Source organism: Acartia tonsa, chromosome 7 (genome assembly GCF_053477335.1).
Source record: "Acartia tonsa isolate MP-2025a chromosome 7, ASM5347733v1, whole genome shotgun sequence".
Taxonomy (NCBI): domain Eukaryota; kingdom Metazoa; phylum Arthropoda; class Copepoda; order Calanoida; family Acartiidae; genus Acartia; species Acartia tonsa.
The window spans coordinates 20,114,496-20,142,331 of record NC_137266.1 but is presented as its reverse complement, the minus strand read 5'-3'; the positions used below and the strand labels follow the sequence as shown (position 1 = coordinate 20,142,331).

The 27,836-nt window shown below is 32.3% G+C and overlaps 1 protein-coding gene across 1 annotated transcript; it reads right to left on the bottom strand.

The window, feature by feature from the left end:
* MCPH1 (Microcephalin) lies at positions 1–27,836 on the bottom strand. Its single transcript, XM_080167829.1, has 40 exons — positions 27,715–27,836; positions 26,815–26,929; positions 26,650–26,712; positions 26,301–26,408; positions 25,963–26,050; positions 25,517–25,635; positions 24,885–25,057; positions 24,518–24,611; positions 24,124–24,263; positions 23,496–23,606; positions 23,043–23,178; positions 22,577–22,711; positions 20,823–21,095; positions 20,519–20,601; positions 19,044–19,335; positions 18,405–18,505; positions 16,633–16,726; positions 15,977–16,137; positions 15,518–15,677; positions 15,043–15,147; positions 14,052–14,131; positions 13,449–13,567; positions 12,372–13,147; positions 11,827–12,221; positions 11,336–11,479; positions 10,672–10,892; positions 10,227–10,354; positions 9,336–9,451; positions 8,467–8,856; positions 7,717–7,906; positions 7,317–7,416; positions 6,684–6,827; positions 6,317–6,422; positions 5,907–5,985; positions 5,310–5,435; positions 4,899–4,990; positions 4,449–4,532; positions 1,623–1,698; positions 535–611; positions 1–209 (listed from the first exon to the last, which is right to left on the bottom strand). The coding sequence occupies exons 1-40, from the start codon at positions 27,753–27,755 to the stop codon at positions 140–142; spliced, it is 6,105 nt and encodes a 2,034-aa protein (XP_080023955.1). The 5' UTR covers positions 27,756–27,836; the 3' UTR covers positions 1–139.

Here is a 27,836-nt window from a genome sequence, read left to right as displayed (position 1 = left end):
TTTTATACGTAGTAGCACAGAATCTTGTCGTTTATGACTCCAAATTTATTCAGGACTGCTGGACAATTGGCTGATAAATTCATCTACATCCCCAACATTTTATCTTCCATTGTGCTGTCCCTGTGTCCATGAAACTTGCTTATCTGACAGGATATTCTGAGAAAGGTAGAACCATGTGAAATTGTACGCTGTCAAGAATCCATTTTTCTACACAAATATTAATCCTCAAATTAAATTGCACATAAAAATAAAATGTAGATATGGAATTGCTGATGCTTTCCCTCAATGTGCCTATCGAGCAAAATCCCCTCCCCCCTCCTTTTAATAATAAATTAAAAATAAGGAGGGGTAATTTTTATATTGATAGGTACTAAAAATATCTTATTTAAATAAAGATTATCTACTACACCCCTAGCATCTAGGGGCTCTGTTTTCGAAGAATATAAAATAGCCTAAAACTATCTACAACCTAAAAGAAAAACCTTACTAATTTATATAACAGGCATGTGTCCTTTAATTTTTGGATTAATTCCTGTGACAGTAAATGTTTCTTCGTCATCAGATTCATGATTTGAGGAGGCGGAGCTTGCACTAGACCCCCCCACTCGAACCTGGAATAAAAATATTAAAATCTGGCAAAAGTAAACTATTCAATTTTACCTACAGTATCACATAGTTGAATAGTAAAATCACAATAATGAAAGAAAGACAACGACTATCGTAATTTTATTATATTATGGAAAAACTGAATGCTATTATAGCTCAGCGAAATTTTTTAAAAACTTTAATAAGGGGGGGGGGGAGTAATCCTTGGTAGGTCTATTTTCCCTAAATCGAACAAAAAGTTGGAAAGGTAACGGCTAACGGCTGGCGGCTTAGCTGTTTTGAAATTTTTGGATATCTATAGTACAAATTAGTCACGAAACCCATCTCCACATAATACTTTTTTCCATTCCAAAACTCTATTAAATGGTTCTAGACGGTAGCTGTTGGTACTAGAAGTTTCAAAAATGGTTATTGCTATCATTTAACATGAATTAAACCAAAAATATGTTTTAAAAAGTTGATTCCTACGTAATTGATGATGGATTTACTCTGAAAATAGGCAAAAAACGGCTAAACGGCTGAGCCGCCAGCCATTACTTTCCAACTTTTTGTTCGATTTAGGGAAAATAGACCTATCAAGAATTACTCATGCAAAAGTTTAGATCGAAATTCGAATTCTAAGTGCCATTTGCTCACTGATTACGAGATGGTTGCATTAACCCCCCCCCCCCCCCTTATAACTATAATTTAAAGCAAAAATAGGAAAATGTTGTATTTACGAGAGTTTAAACAGGGAAGGAGGGAATATTGAACTGTAAATTAGACTGGCATGGTAGTATTACCCTAACATTAATAACCAACGTTATCTTATTCGTTGGCTGAAAGGCTAAGGTACTTTTTATTGAATTGTGATTGGTTGGTTCCAAACAAGTTTTTTCCAAACTTTTCAATCAACATTTTTTTTCAATTTATCGTCCATTGTTTTTTCCCATAAGATCTCGGAGTTTTACTCGGCTAACACAAAGAAATAACGACAGTAGTTGAGAAGTTCTGCTGCTTAATAGATTAGTAATCACCTTTGCCATTCTTGCTTGTCCAGTCACAAGACCACCACCAGCGTGTACCAGTTGTTTAAGCTCATCCCTTGGGGCTCTACAATAAAATGAAGGTTAGGTTAGGGTGTCTCGTTAAAATACTACTGACGGGTATAACTTTTGTTTAAGCTCATATCTTTGGGCTCTAGAATTAGGTAAACGTAAGGTTAGGTTGTCTCGTGAAGACTTTATTTGGCAACTTAAGAGATTGACTGTGGAGAGTTTTTAATCTCAGTCTTAAATTAGTTCAAGATATCTTCCCAATAGCAAAACTAATTTGAGAGTCAACTGATAAAATGTTGAACATCAATGTTTTTATATGTAATTAAAAAATATTAGGTATAATAGTTATTTATCGCATCGTATTATAAACAGCTTACCGCGGCACAGTGGTCTAAGGCCGGACATTTCGCCAAAAATCAACATTGGAATTCCTCATAATTAAGAATTTTTTTTGAAAATATATACCCTATCTCACATAAAACTGAAGAGTTTCTGTCTTTTCAACCACTGGTTGATGAATGATGAACTTTGAAACATGAAGGTTAAGGATTATTTTTACGTCATGAATTTTACCTTTTGAATTTTCACCATCTTTGCAAAAAATAATTTTTTTCAGTGTTACATTGATACAATGAAGTTTCTTCACCTATTTATATTCATAATATTACATGATATATTAGGAAACTGGTGTTTTAGAATTTTTATTTTACTTTTTTAATCCATTTTATTGTTGTTTTTAAAAAAAATTTATGTCATTTCCTAAATATTTTTGCAAAAAAATTTGGCAATAATTTTCAGTTTTTTAAGGTTTTCACCAAAAACCGGGCCCCGTAACTTCTTACCAAACCATATATTATTCTTAATATACAGGTATAATGCCATAGTTTGATGTTTAGTTTAGGTTGTTACGGGGCCCGGTTTATTTCAAATTTTAACTTTAACTTTAAAGGGTAAACTCTAAAATTGCAATAGATGAAAGAAAAAATTTTTTTTTTTTTCTTTTCTCTGTTAATTTTTATTCCTAATGCATTTTAACTTATTTCTTACTAATAACATAATATCATTAATGTTTCAATTTGTTTGTTTGTTATGTTAAGATATCTAAAACAGATTTTCTAACTATAATTTGATTTTTGTAAAACTAGTAGGTATAATATCAATAAAAATGTCTTGTTACATTTATCAATTCAAGGGCCAATACAATGCTTATACTCTAAAAGTAACGTGCCTAACAAAGCTGCAGCCTTTTTTAACATCTCTAGATGATTACGTTTTACACACAAAAAAAAACTAGCAAACGCATTACCCTTTTTGCTATAGCCGCGGTTTCCAGCTAGACTAATGGATATAGAATACGTGGATATTATGACAGGGGAAAAATTGTCGTCAATTTAGCTTGCTAACTTGGAACTCGTTTATTGGTCAGTTCATTTATCAAGTAGGAGAGGGTAAGGTGGATTTGGGGGTATCGTTATTTCAGTCCGCTGCGAGTTTCCTAAAACATGGCACTTGTTTATTGGTCAGTTCAGTTATCGAGTAGGAGATGGGATGGGGTAAAGGAGGGTTATGGGGGGGGGGGGGGGTTATCGTTATTTTAGTCCGCTGGGAGTTTCCCTTTATTTGACAACATAAAAATCTGGTGTAACATTCAAGTAATAATAAATCCATTGCTAGACTAAAAACCATCTGGAAATTTTATTTTCGTCAAAGACATGGCATCTAAGGAACAATGCCTTCGACTTTTCAGTCATCAAATTTAATCATTTTTCTTCCAATTAAAGTACTATTGCATAAGTAATCTAAAGGGATAAGACAATGAATGATTAATTGAAAATGACATCCATCCCTAAACAAATTATCCCTTTATTATTGGTAAACCAATTTAGACACTTCTAGTTTGGAACCAGCCAATCAATTTCAATAAAGAGTACCCAACGTTTTTGGGCCAACAAACAAGATAACATGTATATAAAAATTTGAGTACCAGTGTAATTTACGGTCGTATGTCCCCTTCCTCGCTGCTATTGCATGCTGAATGAAACTTTCTTTTGGAGGCCAAAAAGTTATCTTCAAGTAACATATCCCTGTGTATTTATTTCGTGATTAGAAGCAACGACTTGGGTTACCACAAAAACAACATTTTTTTGATAACTCCTTTCTAATAAACTAACTTTTGCCAGTAACCTATCCTTGTTTTTTATTACATTAAGTATTATAAATAATCTAAGAGAAAATGACTTCGTAAAAAAAGGGTAAAGAAACGTCAATTATTTGTATCAAATGTATGTTGCACAAAGATTGGTGATAGGGCATTTACCTTTATATAATCATTTCTAAAGTAATATTTATTAATGCTTTAAGGTTTTTAAATGTTTTTTTGCTTTCAAACATCGAATTTAGGCTCTCTACGACCCAAGAAAAGATTATGAAAATATAAAATTTTAGCTAAGTTTCAAAGTATTTTCTAGACCAATTGGCTTTTGTTTTTCTTCTCTAGATGCACAACGAGTTGTATTGGGTAATAATAAGGCGAATGCTTTTTATTTTGAACGATTCTATCAACTATAAGCTGAGAAAATTGACTTTGAGTAGAGGTAGGTGAAATGTCCACCAAAAGGCCAAAATAGACCACTGTGCGCGGGTATAATTATAAAATGAATAATTATAAAAATAAAACTAGTTTTGTTAGCCCCGAGATGCCGAAGGCGCGGGCTTAAGTATAGCTAAGAACCGGTTCTAAATGCAGCGGATATTAATCGGTTTCGAAGACATACTGGAAAAACCATTTCTTAATCATAGGCTTACCTGCAATTAGGTGAAATGTAGATAGCTCCAACTTCTTTGAAAAGCTCAGATTTAAAGGTTTCTCTCCAGGTTTCCCGTTCCATTCTATATTTTATTTTTTTCTATATTCGTTGTTAACTTTGAGTAACCTCAATTTATATTAGTTTATGACCCAACCTGAGCTTCTCTTTACTAAAATATTAAAAACTTTACAAGAGCTTTTTCCCTCACTGTTTTTGCTTTATTGTTATGTAAAAAAACCACCCTATTTCATATGTTTGTCCCTAAAGATCTTGCTAACCCCGCAAGTGACTGAGCTCTCCAATTAAGGGAAGCTACACACATAGAACCGAAATAATTTTAGGCTATTTGATTTTTTAAATTTGATACTTAGTTGGATTGATTATTTTACTGTCAATGCTAGGGGCTCAACCGAAATGTAGAATGTTCTAAAAATTATAAAATTCCTACCTCAATGTTCTGACTGCTTGAGAAAAATCTACCATTTCATATGGTTCCTCATCCACCCACTGGCCAGCTTCCAGGCTGCTTAACACCCATTCCTGACAATACACACACAATTATATTTAGGTAAATTCAAAGGTCTGTCATTGTTATCAGTTGGTAAATATTAAATAAATGTGAAAGTCTTACACTTCAATTAAAACATATTAGTAGGTATCTTTATCACTTTTTTAATGGTTGTAATGTAATGCCTTTAGAAATATAGAACGTTTTAAATAATCCCTTAACAATGCAATGCATGAATTTAAAAACGATAAAAATATTTCAATAATTAACTTTAAGGCTACCCAATACGTAAAAAGTAACCTAAATGTAAAAACTATAATTGGAACATAAATATTATTAATAAAAACCTACCCTAGTAACAAGCCAACAGCCGGACAGAAGACCCTTGAGAAGATTGAGAGTTCTCTTCCCCTCGCCACTGATAACATGACTAGTGCGTGCATTCACTGTTGTTGACACTGTGTACTTCCCGTAACTCTGTGAAAAAAATATTTATTTTTCATATAGCTTCTCCAAGGTAATTTTAAGTCTGCGTAAAAATATAACATTTTTATGCTTATTATAATTTGAAGTATAGAGAAAAGTTTATAAACTTGCTTGAGTTTGTGCACTTTAGACTTTATTAAAGCCTTTGATAGTAAATTAAATTATTTTAGATTGGCATTCTTTACTTCTATACTAATTTTTTCACAAAATTTATAAGAAATTTGCAATAAAATCTATGAACTAGATTTATATTTGCTTGCGAATAGAACGTACAGAGTATGAAAAGTTAAAAATAAAGATCTGTAGGATACAATTTTAAAAATAAGTCATACAAACAAAGTATACAAAAAGTACAAATGACCTTTACAAGTTTGACTGAACTGATATCATCTAAAGTGTAAGATGTACAAACAAAGTATAGTACGTACTAACAAGGAGTACAAAAAAGTACAATATACCTACCTGAACAAGTTGATGGACTAGACTGATATCTTCTTGAGTACAGGACGTACAAACTATATTCTTTGTAGCACCGCGTCGCCTTCAAAAAAAAAAGTTTTCCTGCAAATCCCACTTATACATTTTTAAATGAAAATTCTCTTTTAGTTTACAAAACGATTCTTATAATTATAATTCACTAAAATTAGCATATTTTTTGTATGTAGATTTCCCTAATTAAAGACTAGGTTTAGTAAAATAAGAAGGAACCTGTCACATCATTTTTCCCTATTATGTAACCTTTATTTTACATTTTACTAAAGTCTACTGTTCCCTATTTAAAACTTAGTTTTATTAGGTATCTTTCTAATGAAAGTTTTGACCCTTTTTTACTTTGATTCAAATCTTTATAAATATGCCATAATTGTAATTACCTTTTACTAGAATCTGAAGAGTTTGAAGCTTCTCTTTCTTCCATGCGACGAATAAATTTTGGCAGAGGAGCAAATTCAGCAGAAGATCTTCGAGATTTAGAAGCTCCTGAAGAAAAATATTTGTTTAAGATGTTAGTCTAAAGCAAAAAATAATATTTTAGAGCTTATTTAATTTTAAGTTTTATTAAAGAATTATAAATAAAAATGTTCCTAAAATATGCAAGTTATATTTTGAATTTTCCTATTTTTTATTTATTTTTAAGTTTCTTTTCTTTAAAAAATGAAAATTTTATGTATTCAAAATTTTATTGAGATTTGCATTTGTTTAAAGATACCTAGAACTTCCTTTTCTTGAACCAAATCTTACCTTTTTTCTTATGATGTGAAAGCTTGTGAGTATCATTATCCTCATCTTCATTTTCCTCTGTGTTATCATTATTATTCTTCTTTCCTTTCTTCTTTTTAGTTGCAGCTGGTGGCGCCTTAAATTCAGATGTGGCTGCTTCATTACCTAAGATAAAAACATGTCTTAAAATGCTACCTTAAGTTGTTATATTAAATATTGGATCATTACAGAGACAAAAAATGGCTAAACGGCTGAGCTGCCAGCCGTTAGCCGTTACTTTTCCAACTTTAAACATTAAGTTTAATCAAGGTATAAAAAAACTTTTTTTATAGATATTTTTAGCTATCCCCGGAGCCAGAGCCGCTCTAAAAATAACGGCTCCGGCTCCAGCAAAATATGGCGGCTACGCATCCCTGCCTAAAACAGTTGATACTGCCCGAAGAAAGCAATGCAATTAAAAAGGAGATTAGTTGTAGAGCCCTTAAAAACAAAGACACTACTACTACAAAGTCTTATTCAAATTATAATATCTCCTGAGGTATAAATTAAGCAAAATGTTTCTTAAATCTATCTATACTATACTTGTATAACTTATCAATGTTACAAATTATTTGATAAAAAGTCTCATTAAAACTATGTTTATGTAATACTTACTGGAAGATGAGGATTTACTTGCTGCCGAGGATCCTTTGGACGACTTGGAAGTTTGTTGTGAATTAGAGCTATGACTGCTTGGCACATGCACGTTCTCTACCTGAATTAAATATTGGTTTCAATAAAACTTTCATATTATAAAACTTAGTTTAAGATAACCTTTTATCATACCTATAATACGTTATATGTAATAGACATCTAACTATAACCTTTAAAAAAGACATCTTAATATACTAATTCCTAAATACTTTTTAGAGACCGTTGTTTTAGAGGTCATTTGAAATAACGATGACGCTTATACAAATTTCATTAATAGGCAAAGGTCAAAGGTATTCTTTTTTTACGCTTTAAATGAAAAAGTGTAATATAAATGCAGTCAAATATATGTTTTATTTCCAACCTTAGGAGCCTCAGTAATGCCTTTATGGGCAGTAGTAGGACTATTCCTGGCTGTTTCATCCAGAACATCTTGAGAATATAATTTCCGTTTCCGGTGGGGACGAATAATATCAGAGCTTTCTGTACGTTGAGATAATTCTTGACAAGTTTCAGGTCCAGGTTTTGTTGCTGTAGGTTCTTTTGTTTCTTTGCTTCCTGTTGTTAGATGTTTTATTTAATTTTTATCTATACGATATGTATATATCTATTAACTTAATAACTTACTAGCATCTAGAGGTTATATATTCAAAGGGGTATAGAACGGGAAGAAAAATAGAATAAAATAGTTATAAGAGTTATAAATAAAAAAAAAATTTTTAAACCATCCCAACATATCACAGAACAGTCTAAGATATAAGCATGATTTACAAATCATCACATAGATGTTAAGCTTCTCCTTAAAAAGAGAACTCAATAAGTTCTTTAGTTATTGAGATCTTAAGCTTCAGATAGAAACCTTACTACTTTCTGTAAGAGAATAATAGTAATCTATTTATCGTAGGTATATAATAAAAAAATATTTGTTGTAAAAGTAGTATTTAGTGCACCAATAAAATACTACATTAAGTAGGGGGAATGGATAATGATATCCTATTATCCTTTATTCTATAATGGCTGGTTTGCTAATTTGGTCAATTGAATTCAAAGTTTTAAAAACATTTGATGAAACTTAAAGATTAAATTTTAATATTTTACATAATTTCAATAAAACATCCCTGACGAGGATTGAGAATCTTCAGTTTCTTTAGGAGGCTTGCTAAAAATCCGCGAAAGCAAAGCTTTCTTGGCAGATCTTTGTGGCCTATCCGGCTCTTGCATAGACATTGCATAGTCAGTACCATAATCTTTCTCAATATTATTTCTAGTTGATTCTGCCATTGGTTCTATGGAGGATAGATGGCTGGAAGCTGTGGATTCAGATAGTGATGGATGATATGTTGTTGAGGATGATGGGTGCTGTTGTTCATGTTCTTGGCTGTGACTGACAGGTGGCTGCTGATGATCTTTGTTGTTGTTTGGCTGTTGTTTTCCTCTGCTGTGACTGGACTGGACTGTTGAGTTCGTTGTTGTGGGCTTAGGGACTTGATGTAAAGATGTATTGCTGAAAGAAATAAAAATGAAATTTTATTATCATTATTTAAGCATTTATTTGCTTTTTTAAACTTTTCGCCAGAAAAAATAATTATGTTGTATTTATTCGAATCCGATGGGTAGGAACCGGTTCTCATCCATAAGAAAAAACTTTGTCTAGCATCGTATTATATCCAGCTTTCTACGAATATAAAAATCTTATAATCTTATAATTGTACATTCTATATCCGCGGAAAGCTGTTTATAATACGATGCGAGAAATAAGTATTACTGTACAAATATATACTGTACAGCAAAGTATTCCTTTTATATCCCCGTCTTTAGTATGATCAAGAAATGCTAAATGTATTAAGAATTAAATTTACAATGGCCTTCAAATTAAATCTTAATTCTAATGCAAAGTGTGAAATTCTACTTTTTGAATCTGGAATATAATCTGGGAAAAATGTTTTTAGACTAATCCACTCTCTTGTGAATTGACTTAATTACCTATTCTCATGTACAGTTGGCTTGGCGGATGGATTGTGATGAGATTTTAAAACAGAGTTCAGGTTCATTTTACCAGCCGGAGGTACGGTCAACTTGCTCCGTAGCAGGAATGTGCCCTGAAATATCATACACTTGAATATCTGTTTATCTTATTCAAAACTTGCCATTACGCACCCTAGAAACCGCTGTGGGCAATTTAGGTGCCTTCAGTGTTTTTAACACGAAATTTAGTTATGTGAGCGAAAATTTACCCTCTTTAAAAATATTTATAAACAATTTAACATTCCCTGGACCTAAAATAAGCTTTACTCTAATACCCTAAACTACTTGTACTTAAAAAAATACCTATGTTTTTTTCTCCAATAAAAAAAATGCTTATTCTAACCATTACACACGCATGTTATAACTAGATCTCTTTCTAGTCCTTACCTGAAGTTAGGAAGGAGATATTCTAAACATCTTGCCGACATGACTGGACTCCTTACTAGTCCTTACCTGAGGTTTAGATGGAGATATTCTAAACATCTTGCCGACATGACTAAACTCCTTACTAGTCCTTACCTGAGGTTTAGATGGAGATATTCTAAACATCTTGCCGACATGACTGGACATCTTTATAGTCCTTACCTGAGGTTTAGATGGAGATATTCTAAACATCTTGCCAACATGACTGGACTCCTTTCTAGTCCTTACCTGAGGTTTAGATGGAGATATTCTAAACATCTTGCCATCATGACTGGACTCCTTTCTAGTCCTTACCTGAGGTTTAGATGGAGATATTCTAAACATCTTGCCAACATGACTGGACTCCTTTCTAGTCCTTACCTGAGGTTTAGATGGAGATATTCTAAACATCTTGCCAACATGACTGGACTCCTTTCTAGTCCTTACCTGAGGTTTAGATGGAGATATTCTAAACATCTTGCCAACATGACTGGACTCCCCGCTGACACTTGGCTTGGCAGAGGTAATACTTTGTGTGCTTGTCACCATACTAACATCAAACTCATCAGGGTCCCCTAAATTGATAAAAGTTAAGGTTAAATCTATTATTTATCAAATTGTATTACATACAGCAATTAGCGGATATTATAGTAACAAAATGGTATTATTTTTTAATTTTTATTTCAATATTCGTGGAAAACTTTCTATAATACGATGCTTTCGCTTTACATGATTTTTAAGTATGGCTGAGAACCGGTTCTAGTTTAAAATATATTAATCGGTTTCGAAGCCAAACTGGAAATATAATTACATTGAAAAAAAATTATTATAAAATTTTGAAGGGAGCAAAAAGGCCACATTTTAATTTTTATAATACATTAGTAAAACTTACCATCAAAATCATAAACATTATCTTTTGACACATTCTGAGCCGGCGAAGTATCCTTATTTTGCCTCCAAGGAGCCATTACTTTAGGCTTTCTACCGCAGACTGGCGTCCCCGTCAAAGAGTCAGGACTGCTAGTTGTACAGGTTTCTTGTGGCTGTTTGCTTTGAGGTGAGGTTGTGTTTGTAGGGGAAATCTCTTGCTCAACAGGAGTTTTGGACGGAATCCTTAAAGACAAAATAAAAAATGAAAACTATTTTTAAAAGTGAGGAAATAAAAATGTGCAGCTTTATATTACAATACCAGTCGTGTTTGGATTCGACTATTCGTTTGGCTATTACTAACTTCTTTTTATAAGCGTAATAGGATGTATGTCTGTCTGTATCTTAGTATCTCCATGGAAATTTATAATTTCTACTATGGACAATTACATGGTACACCTTGTACCACTGAATACAAGTAAACACACGCGGTAGAACGCTTCCAGTAGTGAAAATATTTGCACATTTAACCCGAAACATCAAGCTTTTCTCTGTTATTAATGTAAAAAATATTTTATGAAAACATTTTAGTTAAGAAAATTCTTGATACAACACTATATAAACTTGGCCCAGTATTTTTACTTGTATTTCAATTGTATACAAGACTAATAAAAAAGGTATTTATTTACCTGGATCTGCCAAGTGAATACTGGTAGATGGAAGCGGCAGAAGGTGACAAGAGGCTGGCAGGTCCAGATCCAGAAACAGGTTTTCCAGGTTTGCTTCCTTCCCATTGCTTTCCTCCGAGCAAGTCAACACTTTTACTCACTGGCCTAGAATCATTTATTCATGTGGAATGTTGAATTGATCACATATTTAGATACATATTTTAAAATTGTAATGTTGGTATGTAGTATGATATTGTTGGTTAACTAAAATCTCGCAAACGGCAAAATCCCTAAGGAAAGATTTTTTTAAAAAATGGAAATTTACTGTAAAAACTCTTTATTTCTGAAACACAATTTTGGATTGTTGAATTTTATCGTTTACCCCTTGAGCTTGGTGCTAGAATTGTAGTTCACAGTTGACAAAATAAAAAAACATATGTAAATAATGTGTGTAAGAATGCTTACATAAATCATGAAAAAAACCTTCAGTTAAGAAAAACAGCAATTTTTACCTGGGTGCAGAACTTTGGTGATGACGTGGCGAAGAACCAGAATCCTGTCGCGGTGAAGCACTGGGCGATGGACATGTGGCGCTGCTGCCATAATGGCGGGGCGACGCCCGTGGCGATGAATTTGTTTGGCGGGGTGATAAATTCGATGCGACGGCGGCAACCGCTTTGGCAACTTTTGCCGATTCAGCCTCTTTAGTGGGTTTTTGAGTTTTGGAATTTTTGTCTGCTAAAATGAATTTCTTTTTTGCTGAGTCTGTATTGGTTGATGGCGGCTTTTTACCGCTTATTAAAGCATCAAATAGTCTGTCATTTTCATCTTTACTGGCAGAATTGTTTGGACTTGGCTGATTGGTGGAATTTAGCATTCTTGATTGATTGATTTTGCTTGTCATTCCCTATAATAAAGTATTAAGTACTGGTAGCTTATGGTAATATATTATTAAACAAAGAGTAGGTAGATTCAAATCACAACTAATTTAAAGATTTCACAATTGACAAGTTATTATTGAATTTTAATGAAATCAAAAAAATATATATTATCTTACCTGTGAAACAATTGGAGATTCTTCTTCTGTACCATTCGATGCCTGGGGCATAGTTTTATTTACTGGTTTCACACTGTTATCTAATTTCACTTGAGCTTTGCCATTTGTTATTACGGGTTTATCATTTTTAGATGTTACCCTTTGTTTTGTAATGTTCAAAGTAGATTTATTTGGCTCTTCAGGTTTTTGTTTTTCAATGTTATCATTGGGTTGAGTGATAGTACTATCCATGACCGATAGCCTAGTAGATTCAAGAACAGGGGCCCCGAAATCGCCATTAGCCGTTAAGATTTCAGCGTCAAAATTTTTAGGCTTGCGACCTCGTTTCTTTTTCAGTTTAGAGTCTTCAAGGACGTTAGTTTTTGTAGTGTTAATATTTTCAGATGGTTTCTCCGACGATTTTTCCTTTTCAGATTCCCCGCATTTTTTATTTGATTTTGAGGAACTACCAGAAATTCTACTAGGCGAAACACTCAGCTTCAATGGGCTAGCTTCCTGTTTGGCTAGAATACCAGATACTTTGGTAGCTAATTGCGTAGATGCTCTACCCGACCTCCGTTTGCCAGATAACAAAGATTCATCAATTTCATTGGCAGTACCATCTTCATTTTCAACTACCACTGGCATAGTAGAGATATTTGTTGTTGTATTATTGCCACGTTTTTGTCTGCCGGATTTTTTGGTAGATGTTTTATTTGTAGATAAATTGATAGATTTATCAGGAGTTTCTTGAATTGTAGATTCTTCAGGTTGTGGGTGTAATCGTCTTGGCTTTCCTAAAAGCAAAAATAATAAACTAAACCCCAGTGATTCTTTTCATTTGGCTTCGATTAAACTAAAAGTTTATTATATGATTCCCCTGAAGCCTATTGGGGAGGGGGGATTCTATATTTTAGTCATTTTCAGACATACCTATATGAATCTATGCTGAAAAAAAAACAAATAATTAAATTGAACCTGTGACTAAAACACATTAAGTACTAACACATTATAATATAATAAAGGGCAATAGTACGATATTATGGCACCCTAATTATCCAAAGGCAAATATCCAATTAGCTTATGTCAAATATTAACCTGTAGTGTCAAGGGAACTTGATTCAAAGATCTTATTTGCAGGCGGTGTTTCTGTCAGAGAATTGTTATGCAGAGTTGGAGATGCTCCACTTGTGTTGCCACGCTCCAATGCTTTGTTCCTGAAAAAAGAAAAAAGTGTTACAAAATTGCAAAACTTTGTTTATTAGCAAACTAGCATTAGCGCCCCTAGCATAATCAAGGAGCTCGGTTAAAGAAATGAGAAATAGTCAGAAAAATAGCCAAAACAAAGCTTAATAAACCATACCAAGGCCTATTTATATCCTAACAAAACAGAAGAACTTAAATAGTTCATTAGTTATCGAAATCTTAAGCTTTAACTAAAAAACTTTAATACTTTATACAAAAAAGGATACCTAATAATAAATAAACATTTAAATTTTTTCAATTTTATTACAATTTACTACTCTACTTTTTCAGATATTTAAATAAAATTTCTTAATACAAATCAAGATAATTTGTATCTAAAACAACTAAAAATATAAATATAAAGTACAAAGTTTATACCTAGTTATTTAAAAGGTAGGTATGTATTTGATGTTTATTTAAAAAAATTTTCTTCTTATCATTAGAAAAAAAACTTACTTCTTGTATCTGTAGAGTAATCTATCAGCAAGGGAAAGGTTGATCTCATTTTCATCCTCCCAAACAGGAGTTGAGGGGGCCTAAATAAACAGAAATTAATCAAAACTTCTTATGATATATTTAGTAAATATTAGTAGTAAATTTGAAATGTAAAAAAGAATTTGGATTTGATTTCTAATAGGTAAATAACAAGAGCAAGTGATTCTAAGCACCTTCCAGCATTGATCCATAGTATTTTTTTTTTAGTGAATATACTAGGTTTATGTTTAATATTTGCTTTATCGACTAAAAAGTTAGGTTTCATTATGGTTTTATATGAAAAAAACTTTGAAATGTAAAGCATTTTTTGGTGCAATATCATCAAATGTTTTGATGAGTTTAAACTGTTGTTTAAAAGCTTTGACACAAAAGTATATTATTGTGATTAAAAATGTATATTTCGAAAAAGGGTTTGTAACTTATAATATTGTAAACAGTTTAATTAATGTACTTTTGCAATTTAGAGCATTTGATGCTTTTCTGCCGTGTTATTTTATTTTGTCCTTTGAACTCAACAAAGCATTCGATGATATTGCTTTTAAAATGCTTTACATTTCAAAATTTTTTTTTATATAAAACCATGGTGAAACCTAACTTTTTATTCGGTAAACCAAATATTAAACAAAAATCTAGTATATTCACTAAAAAAATAATATGGATCAATACTGAAAGGTGCTTAGAATCACTTGCTCTTGTTCGTGGATAGTCCCCTTTAAATCACGAGATTCAGGGATCTTAATGGATAAGACAATGGACGATGCATTAATATACATCCCCCATGATGATTAAAATTACTGATTTTAAATTTTTGACACCACTGGCTTTGAAACAATCAAAATTAAATAAAAATACTCAAAATTTTTAGAGCCGAAGGATAATAAAGCGTAATTATAAAACTTTGGGTACCTATGTAATTCCCCCCCCCCCCCCCTACATTCCTGGATTAATTTACCTTAAAATACTCCATTCTAATTGGAGATCCCGTGGGAGATTTAATTGCATCCATCAGTTTGGATAGTTTATCCTCTTTCTTTTCTGGTTTTACGTATGGAGATCCCTGAAATTAAGAAAATATTTTCAATGATTGGGCAAAGCTTCTCTAAAATGATTACATGACATCAATTGTCCTATATGCCAATTATATTTTAAAGTAGATTTGTATCTATGTATTCTAGTATTCGAAAATTGGCCAATGAAATAAACAAGTTAAATTGGCTTAATTTGTCAATTTTAAAGGGCATAATAAAGACTCGGATCTTTAAAAAAAATGTTGTAAATTAGAGTTCAATTTATTTTACTATAAATATAGTTAATGGCTTGTATATATAGAAAAAATTATAAGTCTACGAGCAAAGACAAGTTTCCAATACATTTGTTAGATTGAGTACATATATCACAAGAATATAGTATACATCAGGATTCTTTACCTCATAATACAAAGGAGGAAAGTAGATAGGCTTAGGACGAGCTTTAGCAGCTTCTCTTAACTCTCTCTTCTTTGCCTCCTCTTTTTCTTTCTCTTTTTCTAATTTTCTTTGCTTTTTCTTAAATTTTTCATCTATGATTTTCATTCTTTCTTCTGTAGACCTATAAAAATAAAGATGTATTAAGAATTTAAATAATTTATCTGAAAATATCCAAAATTAGGCGATTTTAATCGACTGAAACTTGCTTTCATGTCATTGTTTAGTTCTCAATTCATTTTCAATTTTTAAAATTCAATTCAAGCCATGGTAAATATAATCTTGTATCTCCTATGAATTGTTAATGAAAACACAAGTAAGCCAACTTGTATCTTTACATATTCATAAATGAATAATTCAAGAATAAGGCTAATGATGTTTCCAAAGAAATTACTATGAACACATTAACTTTAAAGTTCCTACCTTATTGTCATAGATTTCAACTTTCTGATGCTGGGAAACTTTCCCTTATCATAATCTTCTATGTTCACTGAGGGATGTTCCGAGGGGGGTAATAACTTCCCTGCCTCTATGCATCTGTCTGCATATACAGACGACAAGATGGGTACACCCAACTTTTTGGCCTAAAAAATGAAAATGTAATTCGGACAGTTTCCAAAAAGTCTATAAAAAGTTGGTAAAGTCTACTGAAAGTTTATAATTAGAGCTAATTTTTTAGGGCACTTCCTTAGTTTTAGAGATAATTGGGTAAAATCCCTTTGATTGTGTCACCACCGCTCCCGCCGTTTTCCGCCGCCAAAAAAACAACATGGTCTTAAATGATTCCTAATTTGGCGAAAAATGCAATAAAAAACTTTTTTTAAGCGGGGCAGAAAATGGCGGCGAACGGCGGGAGCGGCGGTCCCACCGCCGATTTTTTTTTAAAGATACAAAAACTTGGGTTAATTAGTGACACAACCAAAAAGACTATACCCAATCATCTCTAAAACTAAGGGAGTAGCACCCAAAAAAAAAATTGCTGGTATGTCATGTTATGAGTCACCACATTCTCCCCCCCCCCCCCTTTATATTTTTTTTATTCATCATATGTCCACGAAAACTACCACAAAATAATTTACCTTTAAATAGTTAACTCTAGTGCCATCATGAAAGAGAATGTGAGTAACTTTCTTGGATATCTTTTGTACTACTGTGCCTCCGTATTGCTTTATCCTAAAAAATTTATTTCATTTATATCTAAAGGTCTTATTTTAAATATATTATACCTACTTATAATTTTTCATAATAATATGCAAAACATTTAAATTAAATATGAAAATTACAAAGTATAATATTCACTAAATATGTATATTCCTTATTGAAAAGAACTTTAGACAACAAAAAAATCATCGAATGCTTCGCTAATGTCAAACTGACAATAAGAACAAAATTGACAATGAAATCACATAAGCAGATAATATTTAGACAGTAGTTTTGCAGAAAATCAAAAGACTTATTTTACAATAAATTGTGAAAACATGACTATTCATTAAGCACAAAGTTAATAAAATAGCAAAGAAATCCTTATACTAAAGTAACAGGATGTTTGTGCAGGGAGTAAGGGAGGGGACAATGGATCGAATATTCAATCTTTAGGAGTCTCAGACTTTGGGGACTGGCTTAAAGGGAATGTGCAAGAATTTAGCGATTTCTGACTGAGTTTGGGGACTTGCGCAAGAAATGCCGTTACTCGCTATGTTAGTTTTGAATATATATAGTTTTGCAGACAGAGAGTAGTTCAAATATAAATACACGGCCCCCCTCCCATACTATATTTCACTCCCTTCATCCCCACCTCCTTTTTAAAAGTAGACGAGAAAGGGAAATGGAGAAGGGAGGTGGGGGAAATAAACAGGATAAAAAGGGGCAGGAAGGCGTGCGGGTCATATACTTGCCCATCCAGCTTCACGCCTGCCTGCTCCTTTTTTCCGTGCTCACATCACTTGCCCCCAAATCTCTTTTCTCTTTCCCTGTCATCTGAAGAGATCCAGGGAGATATTTCTAGTAATTAATTACAGAATGGTTATGTCAGTCTATAATACTGGTAATCTTATTTTCAAATGATTGCTTTTTTTCTTGGAACTTTTTTCTTAGTTTATGGTTTTCTAGATTTAATCAACAATCACTTTACAATTTCCACCATATTTTCGGGATTATTCTGGTTTTCATGGCCTTTCTTCAAAAACTCTTAAATTGAATTAATTGCCCATTGTCCCCTCCCTTACTCCCTGATGTTTGTGTGTCTGTTTGTTTGTTTGTACCGAAGGATCTCGCTAACCGCTGAATCGATCGGGTTCTCCTTAACAGGGTAGCTTCTCATAGGTCCCCGGGAAGGTTTATAACTATTTTGGGGAAGGGTACCACCCCCCTCCTAAGAGAAATCACAATGAATCGAAATTTTTATCTTAAGTGTAGAGACTCCTACGTAACATTGCGAGGTAGAGAGACTTCTACGCAACCTTGAATGCAACAAAAAAACTAAACATTTAAAGAGCCACTAGAGGCTTCTAGGGGCGTAGTTGCTAGTATTTGATACAGAAGTACTTGGATAGACGGTCATACAATTTTTATCAGCTGGTCTAAAAAACATGCAACTTATTGCGAATGACAGCATCAATAAAACGAAGCTCTAAAATCAGACAGTAGGACAAACGAACATTAACACTTGTAGATTGTAAGAACTCAAAAAGCAAAATATTTTTTTAAAGTCTAAATAAAATTGTATGTAAATTTGTTGCATAACTGCTTTGATATAGGATGCTGTTTCCATGTAATCATTATTTCAAAAAATCAAACGAAAAGAATAATTATAGGTACCTATCATACAAAAAATTGTAGTCCAAACACAAACCTGCTTTCAGAATAGGAACTAATATTGTATCTTCCATTCATAATCTCCACATAGAAGACAAGGTTTTCAAACAGTGGTGGAGCCTGGGTTCCTGGGATATCCTGTATAACAAATAAAAATATCATTTGTATCGTAGGTTGTCTTGATACTCTGATGTTAGATTTCAGATGAACACATAAATTATAATTAAGAATCCTTTGACCAAACTTAGATTGGTGAACTTTGAGCAGATACATACTTTGTTATATTACAAGCCGACCTGCAATTCTTAATTAGACAATTATTATCGTAAGTATCCCACAAAAAAATAACAACAAAATATGAGACAATAGGAGTTAAATAAATCGATAGAAATTTCTTAACAAAAATTTGCCAAATATCTAAGATTGGGGACAATAGGCTATAAATTATACTGCTCCCCAAAGTTTTATAAACTCGCTCTCTTGTTCGCTTGATTAAAATCTTTAGGCACTTACTGGCTGGCTAATAGTGTTTTAATTTTTTAATCTACAAAAGTAAGAAGGTGTAATTTTGTTATCATAATTAATCAATTACATCAATTTTACGTCCTTTATTTTATCCATAACGATTCCTGATTAACTGAATTAGTCCTATTTCAACTTCTTTCTAAAAGATTACCTCTTCGGAATCTCCCTGCTTATTTTGATTGGAAGCATCGTTTATCACAGATTGTACTTCAGGCTGATTTTGGCTGCTAGAAGCAATTGGTCGGCTACTGACTGCTTTATCAGAACTGCTACTGGGAGCCGCCTTGGAGGTTACAATTTTTGAGGAAGATGAAGTTTTTGCTGATTTTGTAGGAGGGAGGGCTGGATCGTTTGCAACTTTGGATTGTTTAAGGAGGGCCGGACTTTTCAGCAAGCCCTCGGTGGCTAGGGTGCTTGCCTGGGTAGATTTCCGTCCTGAACGCCTGTAAATACATATAATAAAGATAATTTTAATAATGGATTATGAATACATCCTTGTCATATCGCTAAAGGGATAGTTTCACGAAGTGCATTTAAAAAAAAATAGTGAACTTTAATTTTTTTCTATTTTAAATAACGTAGTAGTGCATAATATAAAGTTATTGATTAAAATTAAGAGATTTTACCAGAGATTTTCCTTAAAAAATGAGTTTTTCATTTTTATTTTCAACTTCGTTGCGTGTTATATATGGCAAAAACTTTTTTGTCATAAATACAACTTTAGATAGCATTTACTAGTTAATAGAACTTTAAACTTTTTATACAATAAAATACACATAACAACAAAGAATGACCAATAAAATATTCAGTATGGTACTTAGAGTAGTGATCTTTTTATATGTCTTAGTAGAATATATTAGGCATTTTATAGATATGATTGTGATAAAGAATTTTAACATTGACCTGACCAAACTTTTTTATTTGACAATATCTAAAAGAGTTAGTGATTTGCAACATAAATTACATGAGAATGGTCTTTTTATATTTATATATGTTGTATGGTTAGTTGGTATTTCCGCGTGAGATAATGTGTATATTGTAAGTAAACCTGACGGTTTTCTTTATTTTTTTTAAAAAGAATGTATAGAAAACCTGTCCTATAGTGAACCGGACGTTATTTTTTATGTTTTTTAAGTAACGTGTCCCAAGGGGAACCCCTGTTCAATTTTTTTATAACTCTTGTGAAATATGTTAAAAAGATTATCTAAAATTGGTGTTTTGGCTATACATATTTGGAAAAAAATAGACCATTCTCATGTAATTTATGTGGCAAATCTCTTTAACTTTTTTCGATATTGTCAAATAAAAAAAGTTTGGTCTGGTCAATGTTAAAAATTCTTTAACATATAATCATATCTATCTAATGCCTAATATATTCTACTAAGACGTATAAAAGTTCACTACTCTAAGTACCTTAACTCTTTAAATACACTTCATAGAACTATCCCTTTTTTAACGTAAGTCAATGAATATCCAGTTTTAGCATGAATCTATCGCTGGTCAATCACAAAGTAAATTATTTCAGAAGTATTTAACCTTCACTTCTTTTTAATTATTTATCAAACTTAGTACTATGTAAGTACGTACAGTACAGTCATTTGTTAAAAAAAATATCACTCTACATACCTAGCTGGACTGTCACAAAGATCCATAGGTTCAGGTGTAAAACTTGTTTTTTGTTCATTTCTTATCCGACCTATTGGCTTGGTCTAAAACACATACAATTAAAAATCAATAAGGTTTTATATGTTCTTAATAGAGCAAGAATAGATCAATTTTAATTTAGTGTAAACTATTATTTAGTAAAGATAAAAAATCATATTTTGGAACTTTATGATTGATATTTTTAAAAAAATATCTAGAATGCAAACCTAAATATTTTTTGTGTAATTCTAATAAATGTAATTCAATTGACTTAAGAAAAACTTACTGTTTTCGGCGTGGGACATATTTCATCAACAGGAGCTTTGTTGTTATTATCAGTTATACCAAACTTTCCTTTTTTAGTGGATTTTTCCGGTTCCTCTGTGGAAATCTTCCTTTTCAGAGATTTTTTGGAGCTCGTCGAATTATCACAGTTGTTAGCATTGGCATCGTTTTTTCTATTATCATTCGATACTTCATTAGTGGTTTTCTTTTGGCCTGTCAGTTGCTTTTCAATATCTGAATTCCATCCCTCTTTTTCTAATCTAGTTAGTGCAGCCTGAAACAATATTAAACCATTATTTTACTATTCTCTTATAAAACAACTAGCGGCTACGCCCCTAGAGGCATCTAGTGGCACTTTAAATGTTTTTGTTTGTTAAATTTAATTTTTTTGTACGATACCACCTTATTTGACGTTGAAGTCTCCCCTAAGGGGGGGATTTTTTTGTTTTTGGGGGGGTTAGGGGTGTCCCACCCCTCAAGAAAATATCTTAAAACCACCACAGGACCAGTAGGTATATTCCCTGAAGAGTAGAGCCCATTCGGTTCAGTGGTTACCGAGATCTTAAGCTTCAGACGGACAGACAGACGGACAGACGGACAGACGGACAGACAGACATCGTTCTTATAAAACAATAGGTAACAGATATGTTCGTTCAATAAAAGCGCAGCAATGACAAACTGTCAACCCTTTTTTAGTAGCGAAGCTACTCTATAATTTGAAATGTCCGTCTGTCCGTATGTCCGTCTTAGTTTGGGGGAAACGTGATTTTCTCGGCTCTTATAAAAGATAAAAAAATTTTTTGACAACATTCCTATTATCAAGGAGCACAATTAACTATTAAACATCAATGGCGATAGGACCGCTTTTTAGCAGTTTTTAGGCTATTTTTGTATTTCTCACATTTTTCTCCATATCTTTGGTGTTTATGGTCCGATTTCCAAATTTTTTTCAGTTATAGAATCAAAATTATATTTCCTGTCGTTTCAAGAAAACAACTATGACGGTCAGACTGCCCTTAAGCAGGTTTTAGGCTATTTTTGTATTTTTCACATTTTTCTCCATACCTTTGATGTTTATGGCCTAATTCCCGAAGTTTTTCAGTTATAGATATCAAAATTAAATTTCCTGTCGTTTCAAGAACACATCAATAGCGGTCAGACTGCCTTTTTGCAGGTTTTTGGCTATTTTTATATTTTTCACATTTTCCTCATATCTTTGGTGTTTAGGGTCTGTTTTTTTTAAATTTTTGTAGTTAAAAATATCAAAATTAAATTTCCCGTTGTTCTGAGCATCCAGTATGTAATTTAGTTTGACCGTCAGTCTGTTAGTCATAGTACTGAAATAAATAAATATTAAGAAATTAAAAACAAATGTTGAAAAGGTTTCGTGATTTTTTCCTAATATACATGCTTTTGTCAACTAATATCTAAATTCTTATTTAATTGTTTATGCTTCGCTACTTATGGATGTTGTCATCCTTGTTTTACATTTATATTAGGTAGCAAATTTTTTTGTTGGTCTGTTAAGATCTTGTTAACCACTGAACCGATTAAGGTTACCATTTATAAAAGCTTTGTAAAGAAAATAGGATTGTTTTAGTCTTTTTCTACTACTTCCCTTCAACTTTAGGCACAGATCCTGTAGTTGCTAGGGGCACATCCGCTCGTTGTCGAAGAACTTAAATTATTAACATTTATTTAATTTTTAACAATTTCTATTTTATACCTAATTAGAGAGCATAACAAATTCGGTACCTTAGCAGAATCTGAGCTAAAATTTTGGAAAGACAATCCTTCAATTCCACTAACAGAGATGGAACTGCCCTCAATCCTTGTGGCGGAGCTTGTTTTGTTCAGGGAAGCTGTACTTGCGTTTCTGCTTGATAATGGCTGAAATAAAAAAAATTATGTATTGGTATTTATTGGATCATATTAAAGACTATCTCGGAAAGCGAAATGACACTCTTTGTTACCTACCTAAAGGAAACTCAACCAAAAAAAATTCAGCACTGTGATTTGGCATAGCAGTTGCTTTATTGAGATACAATGTGCAATTGTGAAGTAACGGCAGCGACAAACTTCACGTTTTGTTGTAAGTTTTTTTTGGTGGAGTTCCTTTGTGTTTTAGGTTTGGTTTTAAGAAGTATCTCATCCACCTCCACCTGTTGTTAGAAAAATATAAGTAAAACATAGTCTAAAAATATCTCCAAACTAAAGTTACCTGTACAGCTAAACTCCTGCGCCCACCCCTTTTCTGTTGATTGTTTTGTTTATTTGTATAGAATATTGGCACAGCAAGGAGCGAGGAATCATTGCTTGATCCAGGTTCGGGTCCCAGTTCTTTACTCAGATTTTTCCTTTAAAAATGTATATAAGTAGAGTGTAGTTCCTGTTTATTTGAAATACCCCTAATACAATGAAGAGAAATACCCCCCCCCCCTGGAAAAAAAAAATATTCAAAAACTAATATTCAAAGTGAAGGGTCGGTTGGTTCTAGGGGCGTAGACACTGGTAAATAAAAAAAAGGTATCTTGTATCACTAATTCAAATCAAAACACTTTAAGCTGTGCTAAAAAAATCCCGCGTATCCATTTGAAATTTCGAATACCTAATTGAAATCAACAAAAACTTTTCAGTTTTAACTTGATCTATAAAAATATTGTTAGGTACCTACCTTGTTTTAGATTGTTTTTCTACGGGTTTATTATTTTCCTCTATGGGTTTAACACCCAAACTTCCACCACTTTGTAACTGCTGTTTAACACGTGATTTCAGATTACCACTGTACATGTGTCGTGAGTGTAAAATTTAAATCCTATTATATAAAGAAGTAAAGGTTTTTAGTCTGAATCTTAAGATCTCATTAACTTCTGAACTGATTGGGTTCTCTATTTTAGATAATCTACGCATCGGTCCCGCGATGGTTCTAGGCTATATTATTTTCAAGTTTCAGTCTTGGGGTGGTTTAAAGCTATTTTTCTAGCCCCTTTCTGCACCTTTGAACACAAAGCCCATAGATGCTAAGGGCAGAAAAATGTCAGGTAAATGAATTGGAAAGATAAAAATGATCACTAGGAAACTTTATGTCTTTCAGCTTGAAAAATAAAAAAATAGGTTTATAATTTTATTTCATATTTCCAATTACCACTGTTCACTTGCTTAAATGACTTTATTTAAAATCTCGATGCCTATTTTTTCTTTGTATGGAGTAATTTAAATTTTCAATCAAATTATAAAAAAAGTACCTAAATGTTTAATTTTTTTGGTATCTAAATAAAATTAACAGTCTCACAACATTCCTGATGAAAATACTTTTTCTGCTAGCACCATCCTCTTTATCCTGTTTCTGTGCAGTCTCCTTCTTTGCATCAATATTATCCTTGTCTGGAGTATCTAAACACTCTTCGTCAGAGCTGTCTTCAGCAAAACTTGCAGCCAGCCGCTAAAAAAGTTTTGAAATGGAAATATTCATCCAAAAGATTTGTACCTTTTAAAACTTTGCTCAATTTAGTAAACATATTTTGGCCTTAATTATATTACACCCCTTTAAGTATCTTAATAATCAATATCACTTTTTATCATTCCAGTCATTCAACCATCTTATTTTAATTGTTTTAGTCCATGCAGAGCTAGATACCTTGACCTAACCTAAACAAATAAGGATCTAACATTTATAAAAATTAAAAAAAAACATACCTCTTTCATGAGACGTGTGCTGGGTGAAGGTGTTTTTTCTTTGGCAAGTATAAAATTCACAAAACTTTCAGGGTTCATATTTGACATTCGCCGCCTAAAATAATAGATAATTTTCTTCATACCATTACAAAAATAAGGAATTTTTCTGGTAGGACTCTGTAATTTGTCATATGCCTAATCCCAACTAGAGGGTTATCCATGAAGTGCCCTAATCCTGTGCGGATACATAGCAACCGATATTACCTAACCTAAAGTAATAAACAAAGAATAACTAACCTCTCCCCTCCTATTTTCAAATTAGGGCGGAGATCTGTGCCTAACAAGTCCCTTTGCGGGAAATTGCCTTAAAAATTAAATAAAAACGAACCTTGAAACAGATTCTCTTCTTTTTGGCTTCTTTTCAACTTTTTCCTGTTTCTCCACATTTTCAACAGCTTGCAATCTAGTACTGACAGGCTTGGGTGGAGGAGCATCTTTTGGTTTATCGTTTATGTTTTCATTTACTGGTTCTGTGATTTCCAATCTTACATTATTGGTCCTGATTTTATGAAATATGATTTTAGACACAAATTTGATAAAATTGGCATTTCAGTGAGTAACAATCAGTATTGTGAAGCCGAAGCCGCCACATTTGGATGGAATCGGATCTGGAGCCGCTCCTGGAAGCGCGGCTCCAGCTCAAGGGGTAGCAAAAAAATATATCTGAAAAAAAAGTTTTTTATATACCTTGATTAAACTTAGGTACCTAGGTAAGTAATGTTTGAATTTTATAATTTGGAAACCCTTTTAAGTGTTTCAAGTCCATTTTAATCAAAAATCGAACTTTTAAAACCTTCAAAAGTAAAAAATAGACTTGGAAAAAAAAATTTATTACGTATTTCTTGATTTTAGGTAGGAGCCAGAGACACAAAATCATAGATTTATAATATGCATAAACAAATCATCGAGAAAAAATAAAGGGATAAGTTTTATTGTATCAATTTTCAATCATATTTTCCTAAAAACGGAGGTAGCCAGCGGATCAACAGATTCTAGTTTATCCCAGGCAACAATTTTACATGGTTTTCCCTTCTTTCTCCGGGAACTGCTACCACCAGATGTTGTTGATGGCCCAGGGTCTGAAAAGAGAATGATTGTAAAGTTTTAATGGACGCAAGTTTAGAACACTTCCGCAGGGGCAATGTTCAATAGATCAGGTAGATTAAAGTAAAATCACTAGATACCATACTAGAAAAAAAGTAACATGGGTAGGTAGGTAAAAAGGAATTATAATACAATATCTAATGTTGAATTATCCACTAGTTAGTAGGAAAGTTATCCTTACACATTAAAACACTATATCAAAAAAATGCAATTCTGATAAATATATCATAATTCATGTAATAATATTAAAATGAATTCCATCTAATTCATCAAAATATTTTATACATAATAAAATATTTAACCTTGAGATTTTGTAGGAGTAGAAGGTTCTTGTACTTTTTCTGTGTTCAAATATCCAACTGAGTTACTCGAACTTGTTGTTACGAGACTTTAAATTGATACATATTTGTATAATAGTTAAACTATTAAGGACAAGGTTAGAGTAACAAGAACAATTTTAATTGTAAATCGCGCAGCAACAAATATCATTTCAATTTGAACAAAGAACAGTAAACTATGATTGGATTACAAAATTTTAAGTCTGTTTCTGTTAAAAACCTTCAGATAATCAGACATACTCAAATAGCAAAGTTATAGAGTAGCATGAATTATAATCTTTAACAAGTATGTATTTGTCCCTAGCAGGAGGAATTGGAGGTTGTTCTTTTGGTTTTCTGGCCAGTATAGGCGAGGAAGAAGGAACAATTGTACTGGATAAAAAATCCTGACTTTGTGCTACAAAAGTTTCCTAAAATAAAAGTCGTCATATATTTGTTTTCTTTTTTATTATTAAAACCATGTAACAGGGATCAGTTAAATATTAGTTTAATATATCTAGAGTACTGCCTTTAGAATCAAGTAAATAATAGGGAGGGGACAAATAAAGGAATGTAGATTAAGCAATTGTACTCTATAACCTATCAAAATCACTACAATTATGAACAGTAAATAATCCTAACATAACCAAAGTATTGAATTAAGAGTAATACCTCGGAAGGAATTGTAGAAATATCTTTTCTCCGACTATATTTGAGTTTCTTTTCCATAAAAATCTAAAAAAAGAATTAAAACTTATTTTGTTAAGATTGTTCAAAGAAAGTATCGTGTGTTCAATTTGGTTGCTGCTCGCTATTGGGTATCAAAGGATAGCTTACCCTGTGAGCATTATCTGAATCTGGAGTGTCTTGGATTATTTTACTAGTTGAAGATTGTTGATTTACAAGGGATAAAGTGGCCGCACTCGACTGCTGGGTTGACAGCCGTTTCGACCTAAAAATAAAAATCACATCTTATCTACCTTCAAAATTATATTTAGAATCATCTCTTTAAACAAATTAGTGAAATTTCATCAATCGAATTTTTGTTATTAATACCTATAAAACCGAATTTTGACATGCCAAAAAATCGACGTAAGTTTTGAAAAATTTCTAAATTTAAATTAGGGTTGGGCCTGATTATATTTGGCCGGATAACCGGATATATTTAAGAAGCAAAATAAAATTCCTAAAATAAAATTTACATTAAGATAAACATTTTCTGAAAAAAATGTTTTTCTAGCTTCAAAAATTCTTACAGCCATTTAAAATCGAAAAAGCAGGGATTTTTGTTGTTTAATATTAAAGATTATATTGCCGGATATCCGGCCCAACCCTAATTCAAATCATGCAATTTTTAATACCTTACAATTAAACTTTATGATTTTAAAATCATCCATTAAAAAAAGCTTCAATATTTGATCTTTAAAACTTAAAAATTATATGCTACTCAGAACTTTACAAGATATAAACAGTGTTTTTAATAAGTTAGAAGAGCTTTATAACTAGATTTCTGCAGATTAATTATAAAAAGTAATCTGATTTCTGTCAGCGCCTGTGTATTTGAAGCGAGGGATCTCAGTAAACGCTAAACTGATATGGATCTCCTTAGAAGTGAAAATTGTAAAAGGTCTAATACCCCCACCCTAAAATCAATCACCCTTACATGCCATTCCCAAGGGTCGTAGTCTCAAGTATAAAAGTGTACGCACGTATAGGAAGTCAGGAAACCATACTAACCGTTGAAATTCAGGAGTTTCTGGTATTATAATTGGCTTCATTTTTGTAACATTTTCATTACATCTCTATAAAATAACTATATATTTCATTAAAATAACAACATCCATTAAAAATAGTGAAGG

Excerpts from the sequence above, each read along its gene's own strand:
- MCPH1 (XM_080167829.1), bottom strand. The coding sequence starts at position 27,755 with ATGAAGCCAATTATAATACCAGAAACTCCTGAATTTCAACG. Across the intron at positions 5,436-5,906 it reads TAGTCCATCAACTTGTTCAG|AGTTACGGGAAGTACACAGT; the intron begins GTAGGTATATTG and ends TTTTTTTCACAG. Across the intron at positions 210-534 it reads GAAGAAACATTTACTGTCAC|AGAAAAATGGATTCTTGACA; the intron begins AGGAATTAATCC and ends TAATATTTGTGT.